This window comes from Carassius gibelio, chromosome A25, assembly GCF_023724105.1.
Source record: "Carassius gibelio isolate Cgi1373 ecotype wild population from Czech Republic chromosome A25, carGib1.2-hapl.c, whole genome shotgun sequence".
Classification (NCBI taxonomy): Eukaryota; Metazoa; Chordata; class Actinopteri; order Cypriniformes; family Cyprinidae; genus Carassius; species Carassius gibelio.
The window spans coordinates 14961794-14984620 of record NC_068395.1 but is presented as its reverse complement, the minus strand read 5'-3'; the positions used below and the strand labels follow the sequence as shown (position 1 = coordinate 14984620).

General features: G+C 35.3%; 3 gene segments (V, D, J or C); 1 reads left to right on the top strand and 2 right to left on the bottom strand.

Moving 5' to 3' along the window:
• The window catches only part of LOC127947158 (immunoglobulin lambda constant 7-like), a 142324-nt gene extending 129004 nt beyond the window's left edge, over window positions 1-13320 (top strand). The window contains 2 exon segments of the C gene segment in view: window positions 2674-2746; window positions 12791-13320. Coding sequence covers window positions 2674-2746; window positions 12791-13104 — 387 coding nt within the window.
• Window positions 5520-6159, bottom strand: LOC127947170 (Ig kappa chain V region 3381-like). The segment is given in 2 exon segments: window positions 5520-5876; window positions 5973-6159. Coding segments are annotated over 2 exon segments (390 nt in total).
• Window positions 10036-11082, bottom strand: LOC127947196 (immunoglobulin kappa variable 3-15-like). The segment is given in 2 exon segments: window positions 10036-10803; window positions 10906-11082. Coding segments are annotated over 2 exon segments (372 nt in total).
• Window positions 13321-22827: the final 9507 nt, after the last annotated feature.

The window sequence follows — 22827 nt, the reverse complement described above, 5'->3', positions numbered from 1 at the left end:
GAAACTGCTTGTTGCTGGGAACCGGATATGACAAACTGCTTTGTTTTGAACTGTCTTACAACAGACACGGAAGAGAAGACAATGATGAATAAAGTCGTAGTTTTTGCTATTTTTGGACCAAAATGTATTTCCGATTGCTTCAAAAAATACTAACGGACCCTCTGTCGTCACATGGACATTGATGATGTTTCTCTTAATTTTCTGGTCATGGACAGTATACCGTACACACAGCTTCAATGGAGGGACTGAGAGCTCTCGGACTAAATATAAAATATCTTAAACTGTGTTTCTAAAAATAAATGGAGGTCTTACAGGTTTGGAACAACATGAGGGTAAGTTATTAATGACATACTTTTGCAAATTGGGTGAAATAACCCTTTAAAACACGGCTACGTGTGACTGTTACGTGCAAAATGCTAAATGACTCTCTAAGATCAATAGTAATTGAGAAACGCAGCCCAAGTCATCAGAGGTTAGTCCTACATCCATACTACACTCGATTGTAACTGTTTGACCCAGTTTTAACTTTAGGCTCAGTCACAGTGACTCATCTGAAATCAGAAGAAAAGAAAAGAAAACCAATGAATGTGTAACTCTTGTTTATAGCACTATAAATAAACAATATTGCATAATATTATTGCCAAAACTATTATTCCACCTTGAATAAATACTACTACAACAGCAATAATAATAATAAGAGCAGAACTTTTAAGAAAATTTAGCGGCATAATTTATTCATACCACAATGTGTGCTGGGAACCATGGATGGTTTTTGAGTTATGGTGGCACCCATCATGAACTGTGACATGAAGCTTTTTATTGATTGAAAGTGTCAAAGCTTTAGCTTATATTTCACAGATAAATACCTGCAGAAACAGAACGTATTACAGAACATAACATATTATGAACATGTGGTGGCCTGGGGAAATTTTCCATTCCATTTTGTTTTTGAAGTTCAAACTGTCATGTGAGTCACATCAGGCCTCGGTGTGTGATCTGTTTAATAGTTCTTCTATTCGTTGATTTAGATGAATAAGACGAATAAATACTGGCTACACTTTACAATGATCACACAATGAATCATTTATGATGATATAATGTACTGTATACACCTATTAAATAAGTGTGGTAAGTTAATAAATAAATAAATATTGTATTAAATCTCTCAAATTTTTGCTATAACATTTGTGTTGTCATCCATCAGCAGCTGCAGTATCTCTCAGCTGTATCAGTGCAGTCACTGTGACTCTGACTGACGGAGGTTTTTGTACGACTATTTATCACTGTGTGAACACTGGATCATTGTGGTAACTCTGACAGTAATAATCTCCTGTATCTTCAGTCTGGACTCCACTGATGGTCAGAGTGAAATCACTGTTAGATCCACTGCCACTGAATCTAGATGGAGTTCCAGTGAAACGGGTTGTTGCAAGATATATGAGGAGTTTAGGAGCTTCTCCAGGTTTCTGTAAATACCAGTGTAAGTAGTTACCACCATACACATTACTACTGATTTTACAGTTTATTCTGACTTCTTGTCCTGGTTGAGCTGCTGTTATTGATGGACTCTGAGTTACAGTGTACTGTCCTCTACTCTCTGAAAGAAAGAACAAGAATAACATTAAGAAACAACTGTAAATTATTATTATTTTACACTTCAAAGAACATATAATCATAATTAAAACTGTATTACACAAACCTTGAGCAAACAGTGCGAGAGTCCAGATGATGATGATGATGTTGTTCATTGTTGTTGTTGTGTCTTGTGTGATGATGAAGATTGTGTTCTGTTCTGCTCTCAGTCATGAAGTGTTAAACTCACAGCACTATAAACTCTCTCAGAGCACTGAAGCATGTGCTGATGATGCAAAGAAGTGGGCAGGATTCACAACAGATCGAGCTGCAACAAGACTGATATACTAGACTAGAGTTACAGAATATATTACTCTATAAATTCTATTAGATGAATCAACAACACTAGAAGAAGAGAGTGAATTGTGAGTTTGTTCATAAAGTATCAGGACTGACTGTAAATCTCTAATCAATTCAATCCTCATGTCGGTCTGAAATTGTAAAATGGACAGAAACATTCTGTTAAAAATGGTGACAGATGAAAACTTTAGATTTTAGCTAGAGACTCACCACAAGCCCAGATACAGTACCTTTTACTTGACTTTTCTTTTCTTTTTCTTTTCTTCCCTTTTTTATAAAAACGTAACATGAACAAATGTGTCTTGATTCTTTTGTCTGAAGCTGCAGGTTTCTCTGTGAATCATGATTGAGTTTCATATGAACAACAGAATAATCATTATGAGAAACTCCATGACATCATCCATGATAAAAGAGGTCAAAGGTCACCTCAGAGGTCATCAAACATATTTCTTTAAAAACAAATATGCAAGCAGATGACATGATAATGAGTGACAAATGTAGGATATGAATTCAAAATGAATCTTGTCTATTGTAAATTGAAGTTATAAAAACTTCCACTAATTATGAAAAGAATCTCTTTTTTTTTCAAGCAATAACAAATATTTAGAAACTTCATAAAAAGCATTTTGGCGAAGTAAATGTCTGAGTGTTGTCAGTAGCTGAGGTGTTTCTGCTCTCAGTGTGTTGAAGTGTTGTTTCTCTCTCTCTGCTGGAGTTTGTGTTCACTCGAGTGGAATAGAGGTTTTTGTACGAGTGTTTCATTCGATTGTATCACTGTGGTGCACATTCGGTGGAGGAACTAAACTGGTGCTCGGTAAGTCTGGCTCTTTTAACTGTCTTGTACAAAATTGTTGAAATGTTGTTTAAATGATTTTAATGTTTAATAGAAATTATTTTATTGTCACCTTAAGAGCTTCAAAATAACTTTATATATACTCAGCAAACAATTATTGTCCAAACACATTACTATAATGTCTCACTTTGAGTTTTATCAGTTTTATCATTTAGTTTGACAAAATGCTGATTTATTTTGATGCATTTTTACACTTATCATATAAAGATTTGTCATCAGAAAGCAAATATATTTTTTGTCGTTCAAAGATTTTTAATCTCTTTTGCTCATATTGTGCATTAAAAAACATACAAAATACAAAACATATAAATGTTTAGGAATGTTTTTGAAATATTGTGAAATAATTTACATTTGCATTGTAATAGTTTGAAAAGTGTAAAAAAAATAGTAAAAACAAAAGTCTGTAAAAACATTTTTAGTTCAAGTAAGATATAATGTAAGAACTTTATGACAACATATTAAATTATATTGAAATTATACCAGTCAGTGTCGTTATACATTTGGTTTCATTTTATGTTTAATTTATATAGTATAATATGTATCTAGTGATTGTGTAGTTTGTATATTGTGTATATATCAGCTGCAGTGATGATGAATAAGATGAATGATGAGATTGTTGTGATTTTTACTGCATCTCACACGTCTGCTGCTGAAAGTCATGTTGAAATGATGTGAATGCTGCAGGGCAGAAGAGTGCTGGAGCTGCAGTGTGTTTTCTCTGTGTTTGTGAATGTGTTGTGTTTGTCTCCTGCAGCTGGTCCCACAGTGAAGCCCTCAGTGTCTCTGCTGCCCCCCTCTTCTCTGCAGATCTCTGGAGACTCAGCCACACTGCTCTGTCTGCTCAGCTCTTACTCTCCACAGGGGGCGCTGGTGAGCTGGACACTGGACGGCTCAGAGGTCACCGAGGGGGTTGTGACCAGTGCAGAGAGTGAGCAGGACGGCCGCTACAGCCGCAGTAGTGTCCTGACCCTCAGCAAAGCACGCTGGGAAGAGGGAGAGCTGTACGTCTGCAGAGTAACACATGATGGAGCTCCTCATGAGGCCTCGTTCCACAAGAGTCGCTGTTAGTCACTCGCAGTGCTGATGTTTCTCCAGTGAGCGCTGCTCTCTCCTGAAGATGAGTGTATCTGAGTGTCCTGTGTCAGGCAGGATTCACATGAGTCTAGTGCTGCAGCTGTAGTCATTTACAACTCAATACTGAAAGAGAGCTCTAGTGTCAAAGCACTGGCTGATCTTTCAATCTGCTGTGTTTGCTGCAACATTCAATAAAGCTTCTCAACAAACTCCATTTGTGTCTGACAACATCATTCAACTAACAGATGAAGATGCATGTAGTGTTTGTCCAGGTGTTTTTCAGAAGCTCGATCAGTAGCAGTAAATCTAGTCAAATAAAGCTCTTGGGGTTTGAACATGGTCTCTGGAGACAGAGCTGCTCTATTCTGAGAGGATCACAATCACTCCACACTCACAATGTAAATGAGATTTTCACTCCACACTCCCAGTGTCTCTGTTTGATTGGTTACATGATCTGAACTGAAACAGACCAGTTTCACTTCTGCTGTAGTCAAGCAGCACACAGACAAACTCACCATTACAGGAGATGTTTTCTGTCCCAGATCCGGGCCAAACAATCACTTTTCCCTTTATTTTAATAAAGAACAAATCAATCAGTAAAGAGTGAGTGTATAAAGTATACAGTCTATAAGAGTAACGTAACAGATAGACACATGTAACTTAATCATAATCATTTATTACAGATGTGCCAAAGAGCATTACCACAGTAACTTTAATCCCAGTGAAGATGCATTTCAGTTGCAGTCCTCTCTGGAAGAATATAATAGTACCAAAACCACACCAAGCATCACATGGATACAGAGAATTTTCATGATCATTTTATTTAATGCTTGTGCATGACAGCAAACTAATAAAGATGATGTGTGCCCACTCTTTATTATTGATCAGTGTGTGCAGGGGCGTCGGACTGGGGGTAAAACCAGTACTGATTACCAGGGCCCCAAAAGAAGAGAGCGCCCTTGAAAAGTCATTAGGACTGCCTATGCATAGGAACCGGGATCTTGTGCAGCGCCCCTGAGTGTGTGTCTCATAGTAAACCAAATAAATATCACATGGTAATGGTTAAATGATCTCTCTCTCTCTCTCTCTCTCTCTCTCTCTCTCTCTCTCTCTCTCTCTCATGTAAGGATTTTAAGATTATTTGTACTAAGAATGATAATATAACATTTAATAAAATTGTAATTAAGTGCAGTTTAATGCACTTGACTGATTTGCTTAATTTAGAAATGATAAAGTTTCATTCTGTTTTGACTTGCCATTTCAAAGACTGCATTTCAACAAAACTACACTTCGAATTAGAATGTACTGTATGTAATCATTTTACCATTATTATGCAATATTTTATTTATATTGTTTATGATCTTATCCTGATTTGGGCCACATATCACTGGACTGATCTGGGCCAGACTCCTCCCACCAACAATCAGTCCTCATATTCTTTTCCTGATCCAAGCCCTGCCGTTATTGCCACACATGGCCCTGCTCTGGCTGAAAGGGTACATACCATTGCCAAAAGGAGGCCAGCAGTGCCAGCTTGAGGCCACATTTGGTGACAAGTCCATTTGCTATGTGGGGTGTTGTGTGTGATTGTGTTTCTGAGCAGCTGCAGTATCTCTCAGCTGTATCAGTGCAGTCACTGTGACTCTGACTGACGGAGGTTTTTGTACGACTCTTTATCACTGTGTGTAAACATTATTACTGTTAATGTAGTGTAAACTCTGACAGTAATAATGTCCTGTATCTTCAGTCTGGACTCCACTGATGGTCAGAGTGAAATCACTTCTGGATCCACTGCCACTGAATCTAGATGGAGTTCCAGTGTTACGGTTTGTTGCATAATATATGAGGAGTTTAGGAGCTTCTCCAGGTTTTTGCTGATACCAGGCCATACAAGTATATGAACCTGAACAAGCATCTTTCACTACTGTGTTAGTTTTGCAGTTTATAGTGACTGTACCACCGATCTGAACTGTTTTAACAGATGGAGTCTGAGTCACAGTCACCTGCCCACTGAAACCTAGAAACAGAGTTAGAAAGAACAGGTATATATGTGTAATATTCATTGCTGATAATATTATATTTTTTTACTTTAACATTTTCATGAAAACCATACCTGGTACACATATACACAGTGTCCAGATGAGGATGATGATGTTGTTCATTGTTGTTGTTGTGTCTTGTGTGATGATGAAGATTGTGTTCTGTTCTGCTCTCAGTCATGAAGTGTTAAACACACAGCACTATAAACTCTCTCATGCAAAGTGTCTCTATGTAAATGCTCTTCACACACAGAACAGACAGCTGTCAGTCTCAGATGAATTTCTTCATGCATGTTAGTGTTTTGATAAGTATGGCACTATTAGCAGTGTGTCTTGAATTATTTTACTGGGTTGATATTAAACAGAATAATATTAAAGAGCATCTGCTTTCTAAAACTATATAGATTCATACCTGTGAACCATTTGACACAAGACTGAAAACTGAGGTTATATTCCTTTATATCGCTTATAATAAATGATTTTGTTTGCAATTCCATCTTGTGAATTTATTGAACTCTGTTTGTCAATCTGTCAGTATTCTGTTTTGATGATGTTCAGATTCTGAAGTGTTTAATGGTTGCTTGGTGGTTTTGTTTGTGCAAAATTTATTATTAATACTAATTTGATCAATATTTACAGAAGTCAAAATAAAAGTACAGATGGGTGAAATGCTATTTAAATATATGGATTAAAACGTACAATATGTTAAAACTATACTGGGTTTAATTTAATTAAAAACCACTTAGTAAATTTGTCTGTTTAAATTTGAAAAGGTCACGAGCCTCATTTATTAAACATCCTAAATTCCATGGATTTTATTCTATGTCAAAAGTGAGAACAAATAGGAATTTAGTTGCTATGGAAATTAATAATCAGTAATTTAATTTATTGTAAATTAGACATTTACAATAAGCACTAATATTATCATATGCTTTGTGAAGAGAATGCCATTTGAATTAGCTGAATATACGTTTAAATTTCCTTGCCGGTTTAGTTTTATTTATTTTTTCACATTTTTTTTTGTGAGTAAATAAAAACATTTTAAATGCCTTTTTAATTTTTTTTTTTCTTTTTTTTTCCTTTTTTTTTGCATACAGACGGTTTTAGAAATTGTTTATAGAGACATTTAAGAAATTCTGCGCACATCTTTATAAATGAGGCCACAAAACTCAAGCTAATTTTTTTAATCATATGTCACTCAATGAACCATAAAAACACCTGCAGATGAAGGAAATTATGAAACAAGACTGTGAAGTTGTGAACCTCATTAAAACATTTCCTAAGATCACTGTTGGTTCTCTGTTTGTTGACTCTATGTAGTTTTACTGTATCATGAAGCTCCTGTGAGGATGCTGAACATCTGCTGATGGAGCTGCTCTGTTCTGAGAAGAACACAATCACTCAGATATGAGTTTGACTGTTTGACTCTTCATTCTCTGAAATGAGTCAGTAGAGTTGGACTCATGGAGAGATGAGGTTTGTTCATATTCATCAGTTCACACTGAGATTCGCAGCAGTCAAACTGAGCTCTGAATGTTTGAATCAACTGTTGACTCTGTGATGAGACGCAGTGAATGATTCATTCTGATGTGTGTCCTTCAGTGTCTCTGTCACTCACAGCTGTTACTGAATCACTCTGACTGCTCTTTTGTCCAGTTTTCAAGTGACAGCAGCAGTTTACTAACTTCAGTCAGTCACACAAAAGGAATAATGGAAAGATAAAGAGCTAACGCACGGGATTAATTGCTGTAGATCATCTTTTTTCTTTCAAGCATTCCTTATTTTATTATATAGATGTTATATATATTCTTCATTCTATTCATTTATCTTTATTAATTTTGATACGCAATACCCTGTTTTAGCTTAATGGCTGCTCTTTGTTTTGCAACATGTTCCACCATTTTAAGACAAACGGATTTGTTGTGTTATCATATTCAAGAAATTAGACTCAACTACAAACCCGATTCCAAAAATGTTGGGACACTTGCTTCAAGCAGTTCTTATTTACTTCTTCTTGCACGTTTTATGGTGGATTGTGTTACTTATTTTTGGAACATAATTATTGTTTACCGTCTGACGCTGGTTCTGTCGACAAGGACAGCTCCCGTAAACATAAGCATACGGGCCAACCACACGACCCAAGAAGAGTTCGGGACAAGAGGAGAAAAAAGAGCGAGGATCAATATCGGTGTTGCATTTTCTAGATGTAGAGAGCTTCGCATCAAACTTCAGCTAGAAAGAGATGCCAATCTCGCTTGTGTTTTACTCGACAGGTGAGTTGTTTTGATTCGTAACTTTACAGAAAACGTGTGCTATTATAACCATAAACAAGATTAGTATTATGGGGCATAGACGCCAAACGTAGGGCATCATGTCTCTAGACCCATGCGAGGAACAATCTGATCCATAGTCTGATCGCGTCTTTGCATCGACTTTGTTTGCAATCTACTCGCGCAAATCGTTATCACACCATCAAAATGGACAAATAGTCTAACTTGTATGACTAAAAATTTTGTTGTAAACCTTCCATTACTCAGGTCTAATTCAATATAATAAAATTATGACATCAAACACAACATTTATAAAACTTTACCTCATCCGTTAAATCCATGATTTATCTTTCCGTCTGATTGAATGACCGTCAGCGGTTGGGTAGAAGACAACAAATCCCATCATTCCACGCTCCTTCTTAGCGTCATCAAACCACGTGATTGTTATTGTTTTGGTAGTGCGCCCTCTAGTGGCAGGTCCTACAACCTTTACCTTTAACAGTTTTGTTCCTTCTGGAAAGATCTCTAATATAAGCTATATTAAAACATGTATTGATGAATTATTTATTGAAAAATTATGTTTAACATTAATAAAATGAATTTAAATTGATTTGAACTTGAAAACAATTTTAAAGATATTTTTCAAAGATCGTTACACAAATGTTATAGCTAATTCTTATAAAATAGCTGTTTTTTTTATTTATTATTTATTTTTATTTTTTTTGCAACAGGTGACAAGTAAATTTGGTAAGATTTTAGGCTATCCAAAACTAAATTCAGAACGATAGCTTTCAACAGCATATGCATTTAATTATGTTTGAAATCTTGTATTTACTTTTTTTTTCCTAAAATACTTGATGTGAGTAGAGAAACAAAGGCCAAACATTGTTGTGTTGAGTTGAGATTTGTTCTCCGATTGTCAGGCTTCATCTCTCCTACAATGAGCGAGAAGAGATTTACACAAAGATCAGCAGCACTGAAGTGAGAGACAAACACAAGCTTCTCTTCAGCCTGGAGCCGGAGCTGAAGGTGTTGGAAACAGAAGGACATCTGAACAGCTGGAGCAGCAGTCTGACTCTCTCATGAGGAGAAGTGAGGGGAAATCAGTGTTCAGAGCAGATGCACTCCATCTCTCCTCTGACTTCTCACTGATGTCTCACATGGAGACCAACAGCACATGAGAGACTCATTCATTCTTACGCTGAGCTTTACTCTTTTCTCTCATCTGACATCTGCTCTGCTTTGGGGCAGCTGTGGCCTAATGGTTAGAGAGCTGGACTAGTTACCAGAAGGTCACCGGTTCGAGTATCGGTGCTGGCAGGAGTTGTATGTGGGGGGGGAGTGAATGAACAGTGCTATCTTCCACCATTAATACCCATGACTGAAGTGCCCTTGAGCAAGGCACTGAACCCCCAGTTGCTCCCCGGGCGCTGGATCTGTAGCTGTAGCTGCCCACTGCTCTGGGTGTGTGTACACTTCTCACTGCTGTGTGTGTGCACTTGGATGGGTTAAACGCAGAGCACCAATTCCGAGTATGGGTTACTATACTTGGCAAAATGTCATGGCTTTCGACTTTCACTTTTCACAACAATATCAGACACGACTGCATGTCTGCATTTATTCAGCACTGATATGGTTTAACATCAGTAATAAAAAAAAATATTTGTTTTCCTGTGTTTGATATATACAGTCTGTCTTGATTGTTCTTCAGGTGTGTTTTGAGATTTAATGTATCATGAAACTGCTGATGAAGCATAATTTATTCATACCACAATGCAAGGTTGGAATCATGGATGGTCTTTGAGCTATGGTGGCACCCATCATGCACTGTGACATGAAGCTTTTTATTGATTGAAAGTGTCAGAGCTTTAGCTTATATTTTACAGATAAACATTAACAATGTCAATACCTGCAGAAACAGAACACTAGTCATATTATGAACATGTGGTGACCTGGGGAAAATTTCCATTTTATTCATTGTTTTTGAAGTTCATACTGTCATGTGAGTCACATCAGGCCTCGGTGTGTGATCTGTTTGATAGTTCTTCTATTCGTTGATTTAGATGAATAAGACAAATAAATACTGGCTACACTTTACAATGATCACACAATTAATGATTGATGATATAATGTAATGTATACACCTATTAAATAAATGTAGTAAGTTAATAAATGAATAAATATTGTATTAAATCTCTCAAATTTTTGCTATAATATTTGTGTTGTCATCCATCAGCAGCTGCAGTATCTCTCAGCTGTATCAGTGCAGTCACTGTGACTCTGACTGACGGAGGTTTTTGTACGACTCTTTATCACTGTGTGAACACACAACTACTAGGACAGTGAGCACTCTGACAGTAATAATGTCCTGTATCTTCAGTCTGGACTCCACTGATGGTCAGAGTGAAATCACTGTTAGATCCACTGCCACTGAATCTAGATGGAGTTCCAGTGAAACGGCTTGTTGCAAAATATATGAGGAGTTTAGGAGCTTCTCCAGGTTTCTGTAAATACCAGGCTAAACGATTATTAGCATACACTGAACTGCTGGTTTTACAGTTTATTCTGACTTCTTGTCCTGGTTGAGCTGCTGTTATTGATGGACTCTGAGTTACAGTGTACTGTCCTCTACTCTCTGAAAGAAAGAATGAGAATAACATTAAGAAACAACTGTAAATTATTAATATTTTACACTTCAGAGAACATATAATCATAATGAAAACTGTATTACACAAACCTTGAGCAAGCAGTGTGAGAGTCCAGATGAGGATGATGATGTTGTTCATTGTTGTTGTTGTGTCTTGTGTGATGATGAAGATTGTGTTCTGTTCTGCTCTCAGTCATGAAGTGTTAAACTCACAGCACTATAAACTCTCTCAGAGCACTGAAGCATGTGCTGATGATGCAAAGAAGTGGGCAGGATTCACAACAGATCTAGCTGCAACAAGACTGATATACTAGACTAGAGTTACAGAATATATTACTCTATAAATTCTATTAGATGAATCAACACCACTATAAGAAGAGAGTGAATTGTGAGTTTGTTCATAAAGTATCAGGACTGACTGTAAATCTCTAATCAGAGTTCATGGTGTCACTCTTTCTGTCATCAATCCTCGAGTGAGAGTGAAATTGTAAAATGGACAGAAAACATTCTGTTAAAAATGGTGACAGATGAAAACTTTAGTTTTTAGCTAGAGACTCACCACAAGCCCAGATACAGTGGATACTTGACTTTTCTTTTCTTTTTCTTTTCTTCCCTTTTTTATAAAAACGTTACATGAACAAATGTGTCTTGATTCTTTTGTCTGAAGCTGCAGGTTTCTCTGTGAATCATGATTGAGTTTCATATGAACAACAGAAGAATCATTATGAGAAACTCCATGACATCATCCATGATGAAAGAGGTCAAAGGTCACCTCAGAGGTAATCAAACATATTTCTTTAAAAACAAATATGCAAGCAGATGACAGGGTAATGAGTGAGAAATGTAGAATATTAATTCAAAATGAATCTTGTCTATTGTAAATTGAAGTTATAAAAACTTCCACTAATTATGAAAAGAATCTCTTTTTTTTTCAAGCAATAACAAATATTTAGAAAATATTTTGTCTTTGTTCTTACTTCATGAAAAGCATTTTGTCAAAGTAAATGTCTGAGTGTTGTCAGCAGCTGAGGTGTTTGTGCTCTCAGTGTGTTGAAGTGTTGTTTCTCTCTCTCTGCTGGAGTTTGTGTTCACTCGAGTGGAATAGAGGTTTTTGTTCGAGTGTTTCATTCGATTGTTTCACTGTGGTGGACTTTCGGTGGAGGAACTAAACTGGTGCTCGGTAAGTCTAGCTCTTTTAACTTGTACAAAATTGTTGAAATGTTGTTTAAATGATTTTAATGTTTAATAGAAATTATTTTATTGTCACCTTAAGAGCTTCAAAATAACTTTATATATACTCAGCAAACAATTATTGTCCAAACACATTACTATAATGTCTCACTTTGAGTTTTATTAGTTTTATCATTTAGTTTGACAAAATGCTGATATATTTTCATGCATTTTTACACTGATCATATAAAGATTTGTCATCAGAAAGCAAATATAGTTTTTGTAGTTCAAAGATTTTGAATCTCTTTTGCTCATATTGTGCATTAAAAAAACATACAAAATACATAATATATGAATGTTTAGGAATGTTTTTGAAATATTGTGAAATAATTTACATTTGCATTGTAATAGTTTGAAAAGTGTAAAAAAAATAGTAAAAACAAAAGTCCGTAAAAACATTTTAAGTTCAAGTAAGATATAATGTAAGAACTTTATGACAATACTGTATATTAAATTATATTGAAATTATACCAGTCAGTGTCGTTGTACATTTGGTTTCATTTTATGTTTCATTTATATAGTATAATATGTATATAGTGATTGTGTAGTTTGTATATTGTGTATATATCAGCTGTAGTGATGTTGAATAAGATGAATGATGAGATTGTTGTGATTTTTACTGCATCTCACACGTCTGCTGCTGAAAGTCATGTTGAAATGATGTGAATGCTGCAGGGCAGAAGAGTGCTGGAGCTGCAGTGTGTTTTCTCTGTGTTTGTGAATGTGTTGTGTTTGTCTCCTGCAGCTGGTCCCACAGTGAAGCCCTCAGTGTCTCTGCTGCCGCCCTCTTCTCTGCAGATCTCTGGAGACTCAGCCGCACTGCTCTGTCTGCTCAGCTCTTACTCTCCACAGGGGGCGCTGGTGAGCTGGACACTGGACGGCTCAGAGGTCACCGAGGGGGTTGTGACCAGCGCAGAGAGCGAGCAGGACGGCCGCTACAGCCGCAGTAGTGTCCTGACCCTCAGCAAAGCACGCTGGGAAGAGGGAGAGCTGTACGTCTGCAGAGTAACACATGATGGAGCTCCTCATGAGGCCTCGTTCCACAAGAGTCGCTGTTAGTCGCTCGCAGTGCTGATGTTTCTCCAGTGAGCGCTGCTCTCTCCTGAAGATGAGCGTATCTGAGTGTCCTGTGTCAGGCAGGATTCACATGAGTCTAGTGCTGCAGCTGTAGTCATTTACAACTCAATACTGAAAGAGAGCTCTAGTGTCAAAGCACTGGCTGATCTTTCAATCTGCTGTGTTTGCTGCAACATTCAATAAAGCTTCTCAACAAACTCCATTTGTGTCTGACAACATCATTCAACTAACAGATGAAGGTCCATGTAGTGTTTGTCCAGGTGTTTTTCAGAAGCCCTATCAGTAGCAGTAAATCTAGTCAAATAAAGCTCTTGGGGTTTGAACATGGTCTCTGGAGACAGAGCTGCTCTATTCTGAGAGGATCACAATCACTCCACACTCACAATGTAAATGAGATTTTCAGTCCACGCTCCCAGTGTCTCTGTTTGATTGGTTACATGATCTGAACTGAAACAGACCAGTTTCACTTTAGCACAAAGACAAAATCACCCTTATAGTTATAGGTGACTTAGAAAATATGTATGAATATGCCATATCTCATAGAAATCCATGATACCTAATCAATAATCATTTGTTCTGACTCTAACTGACCTTGCAGTCATTAAATAATCACACTCACCGCTTTCAGAGGGAATCATTATATGACCATCAAACAAAGTGTTGTGAATCAGAATCTCTCTGATATACCTAATGATTCTGAGTCAATACTAAAATGCAATTTATTATTGTGTAAACAAACAAACAAACAAACACAAGATTTTATGTCAGATTGTTAAATTGAAACTGAAATTACATGGGGAAATCTACCAATTTAATACACATTGACATTATCAACTAGGAAACTAAGGTAATTAATGTTTTTTTATTTTTATTTTTATTTTTTATAAAGGTAACTTTTGGCTGCATTTCATTGTATTTATTACTTGTCAAGGCACATAGATGTTTATTATTTTTTTTAACACTACAGAAAAAATGAAGCAGGAAAAGAACAACAGCAGTGACACACTTGATGTTGACAGTATAACAGCGACACTTATTGGCAAAATATTATATTACAACATGTAGGTTGTCAGTAATTTATTTGCTAAATTTAATTTATTAAGGGTAAATGTGTAAGATTTTAAATCTTTCTGTAGGTCAAATGGAAAGCATCACATTCAGAAGTGACTGAATGCAAGTCTGTTCAGTTTGATTGACAGTATTCATATATTACACATAAAACATGATTATATTAAAACACTGTCTCATTTTGTTTCAGAAATATAAGATTAATGTTGATTGTGATGATATTGTGTTACTAGTGTTTGTGTTGATCAGTGTTGTGTGTGATTGTGTTCATCAGCAGCTGCAGTATCTCTCAGCTGTATCAGTGCAGTCACTGTGACTCTGACTGACGGAGGTCTGGACTCCACTGATGGTCAGAGAGAAATCAGTTCCATAATCAGCTCCATTTCCACTGTAACTAGATGCAGTATATACGGTTTTGATACTGAAAACTAAATGTTTAGAAGCTTCTCCGGGTTTCTGTAGGTACCAGAAGAGACACATGATTTACAATCTCCATCTGACTGGCGTCCAATGGAGCTGCTGTTTTTACAGGTCAGAGTGACTGTTTGTCCGTTCTGAACATGTTTCTCTGTTGGAGTCTGAATTACAGTCACCTGTCCTGCAGAACCTGAAGAACAATTGAAAGAGCGACAAAATCGACAAGGCAGGCAAACCAAGCAATTGCTTGGGGCCCCGAGCTGGCCTGGGGCCCCAAGACAACGACTGGTTAAGAATAAAATGCAACGACACTGTGTGAGCGCCCCTTTGATCGTCAATGCAGTAACGTGTAATGACACTGTTATCGGGATCCTCTCAGGGGGGCCCCCTCTCAGTAGTCGCTGACAGCATCCAGCCAATGTGATCTCTGCAGCCGGTAAAATACAAAACCTCCTCGGCAGTCATGAAGCGGAATTATGCTTCAAGAAGCCAAAAGAGAAAGGAAGAGGAGGATAAAAAAAACAACAAGATAATGGTAAGTGATAAATTACACTGGATAAAATAGCTCTACTTGTCAGTCTTGTACAAATGGTGTAATTTTGCAGCAGGTAGGCTAGCAAAAATATTGCTGAATCCCAATTCGCCTACTTATACTACGACCTAAAAGTATGTACTTTTTTTGTGAGGGAAAAGTACATACTTTTGAGTGTGTAGCAAAAGAGTATGCACGCTCTGGGACATACTTCGATGACGTCATGCAACGTGAACGACAACGTGTTTGCATAGTTATGCACACCACAACTGTTAACGTTTCATTCATTCTTTATGTCCAATAAAATTTTATTTACTATTCCCATCATTTTTTCTCATTGTTTTTTTTCACAATACATTTAACTATGTGTGCTTCTACCAAGTTGAGGAGTGAGGAAGCAGGGCTGCCTCGTCGTAGAACCAAACGCAGGTCGTTTGTGAGGCGGCTGGTTCTGACGTTCATGTGCAATGTGTGTAACGAAATAAAATATAACTTTAATTAGGGTTAAACATTTGAATTCTTACACTTAAAAGCTGAGGGCGCATCTCCGCTGCTGCACCCGGCTGTCATGTTTACATCACCGCAAAGCTCCTCCCTCCCGTATGCAATGGGTTGTGGGCAATATTAGCACTTAGAGTGTGCATTGATCTGCACTTCGAATTCTAACCGGAAATAGTAGACCATCCGGGTATCTTTGGAATACTATTTTCAACATACTACGATTTGGGACGCACTAATTCTAGTTTCGCATACTATTTAGGACGGATAGTATGCGAATTGGGACTCAGCAGATGTTTATGTTAGCTACCTGCCTGACGGCAAATGCTGCTTGTAACGAACAGTTAGTGCAACTTTTTTTTTTTTTCGAACGGAAGGAATATGGTTACTGTAATATGTTTTTAACGGGATAAGGAAGTACAGAACAGAAATCTCATACTGCAAGGAGTCAGCAGTGTTTTGATTTGAGGGCGCGTTCAAACGTAAAGAGAACGTCATGGCGTGTGTCGATTGCAAGATAAAGCTGGTATACCACAACTAGGGCCTTATGATTTCCGCGGTGCAGAAAACGCGGAGGGAATCGCGGAATCCAGTCATAAAAACAGAATTTACAGTTTAAAAACGGAATGGCACGTAAATCGCCAAATTTTGAATAAATTTAAAATAGGTCATTGCACTTACATCAGATCACGATATGGACTTATATCAGTAAATATTAAGCCGGAACAGTATTTAAATATGAATCCTGCATGTTCTGCGTGTCTCTGTTAATGAATGGAGCAGAAGCGCGACTTTATTAACACACACTGAAGCTATTACTATTGTTCAGCAGAATGTACATAGCCTACTACTAGAAAAAGTAGTAGTAGTTCTTTTTTTTTAAGGTTTAATCACACAATTTCTTCTATGTTTTATTTTTAATATTAAATCCCCTTTGTTTACCAAAAAGTTACGTTTGCTTAATTTTCAATAATTAAAAGATAAATTAATGTTTTGTGTTTAATGTTTAATGTGCATCTCAGAAAATGCTTTATTTAAAACCCCAACTGAATGGCACTTAAATGCACTTAATTCATCTGATAACTTTATTGTCATTGTTCACAGTACAAGTACAGACATAGGAAACAATGGAAATTATTAAATGTTTATTTTTGATGTATGCATTGCATTCTATGCATTTAAAAAAAAAAAAAAAAAGAAAAAATCTAAAAAAGGACTTAGTTGTTCATTTTAAGAGACCCAGGAGTCTTATTTTCTCTTGCATAATTAATATTTATAAGCAAAAACACATTTTATCCGATTACTCGATTAATCGATGAAATTTTTGGTAGAATACTCGATTACTAAAATATTTGATAGCTACAGCCCTAGATGAAAGTGGCATAGCAAATAGCATGCTATACTATTCCACCGTGATAATCTATTTACCAAATGGGGATTATGAAAGCCACACAATAAATTCCATGCATCAAACATTAGCTTGGGATGTTTTTAAGTTTTCGGTAAACTTTATAATAAGAAAAAATACTGTTTGCTAACAGTTAAATGACAATTAACTAAAGATTAATTAACTATCAATTTACCATCTGTCAATGATTGTTATTATAAAATGTCTACCATCTAACTTGGTTTTGGGAAACGCACCCCTGAGCTGTTAATAGTGACCTCTTTCAATATGTTAACAGTGAAATACGTACTACACAGGTAATTTCAGATTTTTTTTTTTTTTCTAATTATTTTCCCAGCTACACCATCAACTTCATCCTCAACATGAACAGATGCAGCATCACTTCTCAGTGCTGATGTTTCCTCTATATAGCCAAGGTACCACAAGCTCTATAATTATAGCTGATATTTGCACAGCCCAGAGTTTAAAATGATAAGTGTGTGCTGTCATATTATTAGAAAACAAAAACAGTGCAAATCACTATTGAATTCCCACCAAACTATTTTTTCAAGCAGTATTTGCACTGTAAACCTTTTTTATTAATATAAAGTGTGGGTGAACTTAAACTGTATGGCTATGCTATGGTTCCTGTAGGCTTTGCGGGGGTCAGGGGGCCTCTATGTCCATTTTGCTTGGGGCCCCCAAATTCCTATAAACGGCCCTGTGTGTTGTTCAAATGTTGTATCTCCCTCTTTCTGAACACATTCTGTCTGCCTGACAGAATTTTTTGACTAATTTGAAATGTGTGGTATTATGAACTGCAGAGTCACTGATATCTTTGTGTCTTCTCAGATTTGAATATATAAAAGACAAAAGTGAATGAACCAGTTTCTCCGGATGTACCATCTATTCCTGCAGTGTGTTCACTGTAAATCTGCAGTGTTTAATGTAAATCTGCAGGAAGTTTACTGTAAATATTAGAGAATCTTGTCCCTTTCAATCCAGTCCAGTCTGAAATAATACAGATCATCACTTTCACATATTAATTAATACTGTAATTTTGATTCTGTTCAACTCAAAATTCATTTGATTAGCACTTTTCACAGTATATTGTTTCTTTAGAGAGAACAGAAATCTTTCTCTGAAGCTTCTCTGACAAATGACTACAAAATTGAATGACTACAAATCAAATTCTTCTGCACTGAAAACTTCCATTTATATATAACAATGACACTGAAATATGACACTGCTGACAAAGTGGTTTCATTTTTTTTAATGATCATTAATTTGTCTTGATTCATTGCAGCATGAAACACCGTAAAAAAAAAAAAAAAAATACTGTTTCACTCCATGACTCTTAGATAAAGGAAATATGTGCTTTTTTTTTTTTTTTTTACCACATATTTGTTATTAGTGTAAATTGTTTACACTACTTTATTCTTACTCTCTCTCCTCTGTATCTTTCTTTCCATGAGTTTCATTTGGTTTAAATACACCACTTAGTTCATGTGAAAGTCAAGTAAAAATGACAAAAAAGAGAGTATAATAGAAAAAGTAAAGCATTAAATTATTAATAAATAAATATACTGTTGTTGTATTTGAGGGTTATTTTTATTATACATTTTTTTTGGAAAGTTGCTTTGAAATTATATACATTGTCAAAATCACCAAATGCAAAGTTGACTTAACTGATGATTCTCAATTATCTGCTGGATATTTATTAATAATTTCTCTGTATCCATCAGCAGAGCTTTGAGACTGAACAATAAACTAAAGTATTTATCTGAAACTCATTCATAGCTCTGTAATAACTGAATAGTGTGTAAACTGGATTGTTTTTGATTACTGTTTTAATTGGGCTGTGTTAAGATAAATAAAGTAAACAGTGGACTCCCAAATTATTTTTAAGCCATCTTTGGTGTAATATTCTTACATTCAGTGGTATCGAAGGCTTCAATAAATATGTGTGCCGATTAAATAAAAATCGACAAATTTTAACTCAGGAATTGAGGTAAAGGGTATTAATACTAACACAAAACAACTGTTTCATAATTCAAATACAGGTGTCAAATAGCATTACATATTGAACATAGAGACAGTAAATCAGCAGGTTGCCTTGCAATGAAACGTGACATGATCCAGGAAGGATAATTATGTAACAGTGTACAATTAAATGAAGTGCTACAGATACTCTACTAGCCCAGCATTTTTTAGAAAAGACAGTTATTCTGCAATCACTATCTTAATTTACATTTTAAAGGTATGAAGCACAAGTCAACTTTAGACAGACCTCACAAAAGAGGTCTTAACTCCCTGACCAAGTGTCCAAGAGTGTGTTTATGAATTTCAAAACAAAGTATACTCCTTGAGTAAATGTGGCCTTTTGTTTATTTAAAACAAATATATACCTTAAAAAATAAAACATACATTTAAATAAAATTCATCACAATTAAACACATTTTCCCAAGGGCTATCTAACTTAATTGAGCATCTGCTCACTAGAAACTTGGAAAAAATAAAAACACTGGTATTTTAAAATGTAAATGTAAAGCTTTCATTTCATGTGGGAAGTAGAAAATTTGATTGCAAAAAAAAAAAAAAAAAAAAAGTCAAATCTATTGTTTCAATTTAAGCTTATATTATTCTCATTTATGTAGCACATAATAAACAAATGAACTGAATTCAGTTTCAAATGGTGATGGGAATTCCAACTCTTTTTATGGATAAATATTTTTTTGGCTCAGTTCACCAAAAAGAACCAGATAATTTTGGTTCTCAGCACCACTTCTTGATCTGGGAATAATCTGTAGAAACATCATTAATGTCTTGAAAGACCAGATTTACAAGACATTTCCTAAACATCTATTTAACAATCTGATAAGAAACATCTTGAAATATTGCAAACACAGTAAAAAATACATCTTAAAGATCGAAATATATGTAAATGATGCATGATGGTATGAGCTTTCAGGGTAGTGAACTGTCCAAAACATAAATTAAACCATTCTCAAAATGTAACAAGTTATGCCATATAACAGATTAAAAACTAAATTACAGTCTGCAAAACAGAAGCATCCAACACAGTTGTATCATTATAACCCTGAAACATCACATTGGCAACGTGAGTTGAATCTGTTGATATGTATGTGTGTGCAAAGTATGGAAAGCCATGAAGGTCAAAAACAAGCAAATTGTAACATGTAAACAACACGTCAAATACACGTTGTATGTGAGTTGTTTACACATGGAATACATGTTTACATGGAATGGACATACAAACAACACGTATTCTATATATATATAAAACATGGGATAATTTTCATTTTTGGGTGGACTAACCCTTTAAGGCATAGGAATAGGGTCAACAGTGTAATCAGAAATGTAACCATAAAAATTGTAACATAGCATATATGTACTGCAGTCATTTCAATCATTTTGATGTTAACTTGCTGTTACTGTTTAATCCTGACTGTATGTTGAGTGCTGGGTTGCCTTCACAAGCAAGTTTATTAAGTTATTCTTTTCAGACCTGGATCTGAGGGAACATTGAATGAACCGGTTTCTCCAGATTTATTTTCCGTATTTACAGTGTGTTCACTGTAAATCTGCAGTGTTAAATGTAGATCTACAGTGTGTTCAATGTAAATCTGCAGTGTTTAATGTAAATCTGCAGGGTGTTTACTGTAAATCTTATAATGAGCAACCCTTTTCTATTGACAGAGCACAGTCTGACACAATACAGATCATGTACCTTCAGTGTGCTTATTAATTAATGGTAATTTGGATTCAGTTCAATTCATTTTGATGAGCACTTTTCACAATATACTGTTCATTTGTAGAGAACCATGATACTAGAATAAATACATTAAGGGACTACCATTTTTACAGTAGATGAGGTCATAACATTATTTCAACAAACAAAAGTTAACTGTATCAGACTGGAATGTTCACCATTCAGATGCAGATAAATGCAGATAATGCACATGTTCTGCAGGGTTGCTCTTCCTGTCTGTATATCCCAAATAAATTACAAGCTTTAAATATAATTTTAATAAGAAACTAAGTATTGCAAAACATTAGATGTTAACTTTTTGCTTCAAAAGATGAGGGCAAAAATCTGTAGATATTAAAGTATTCGTAGAATCTCACTTTTCTCATTGATCCTCTGTTTAAAGGACTATAAAAAATAATTCATTTCCCTGATTTATTTAATGATGTTGCAAAAATGTTCTATTATATCGAGACTGAAGGGTCTTGTATTTGTGGTTTTCTTAATATCTCATGACTCATTACTTTTCTTAATGTGTTGTTTACCAGAAGCTTCTCTGTACCTTACCCATGATACTCTACAAAAAGATAATGATCGTTATCATAACAATGTATACAAATTTCTATATTTTGTTTATGAAGATGAAATTTCCCAAATAATACCAATTAAAATGTTATCAAAAATACAAAAATCTGTTATCTCAAATACAGAACCAGGCGGTCTGACAGCAAAAGTGACTGAATGCAGCCTGTTCAGCTTGACAGTTATCATATATTACTCCTAAACATCATGATCATATTGAAACGCTGAATCATTCTCCTCAGAAATAGAAGATTCATGTTAGTTTTGACGATACTGTGTTTGACTGGAGAGTGTATATGCAGTTAATTAGTTAATATCCTTTATTGCAGAAAATACAGTACATTACATGAGATAAACATCCCATTTTGAAAAAAAAGGATTTACAACTGCTTGAGCTGCTACCTAATTAAATGAGTTTCTTATTAAATGAAGAATTGTCATTTTTGTGTGAATTATTGCTTTTAATGTAAAAAAATAATAAATATGTGAACATTTATAAGCTTCACCTGAATATAATGTGATGCACTGAATATATCAGTCCAACTGGAAACACACTTTTTGGGCACTTTCCAGGTCAAAGAGGTGTCATCATTTATTTTTGTGAATTCCCAACGTTTTTCCAAATATCTGCTTTGATTCTAGAATGTTCAGAATTAATTCAACAGCTATAAATAAATGTGTAATAAATTAGGATATTTGTATATAGGAGGGTAAACAGAGTTGGTCATGTGACAGCAACAAAAGTTATTTAACTGTTTTTTTGTAGTGTTTAATTTAAGGTAAATTTTTATTAATATTGTTTGAGTTCACTTAAAAAAAAAAAAACAGAACTGCTTCAAGACTGAGCTGAGGTTGTTATGATGCTCTGCACCACTAGAGGAAGAAGAAGACGAGACAAAATCAAGAGTCACCTTGACCAGCTGAGTAAATGAAAGTAAAAGAAGGGAGAATATTCTGACGGTAATCGATGCCTGGACTCTTACGTGGCAGCTGATTGTGGTAAGTTAAGGACATTTTCTTATGTAATCATAAAGGTAAAATATACAAACATTAGTAAGATAGTAAGGGTGAGTGGGTAAGTTATTGTGAGTTTTAAGATATTTTACTGCCAATTGTAAATTGTTTTAAAACAGTAAAAAAAAAAAAAAAAACAATATCAGTGAATGAATGATTGTTGATTCTCTTACACAAATGGCACAATATGAGATGATCGTTGAGTGTCATGATGTACATTTTAAATAACTGCAAAAAGAATTTTGTTTTATCATTATTATTATTTTACATTTGTTTTAGCTTACAGTACAAACGTAGTGCTGAGTTCTGCACTTCTATTGTATCACAAGAACCACATTATTACGAAAACTACTCTGTAAATTTTTTTTTCACTTGTGCTGTAGCTAATAATAATATCTGAATCAACAGTGAGAAATGATTATGTACCTTAGTATAATA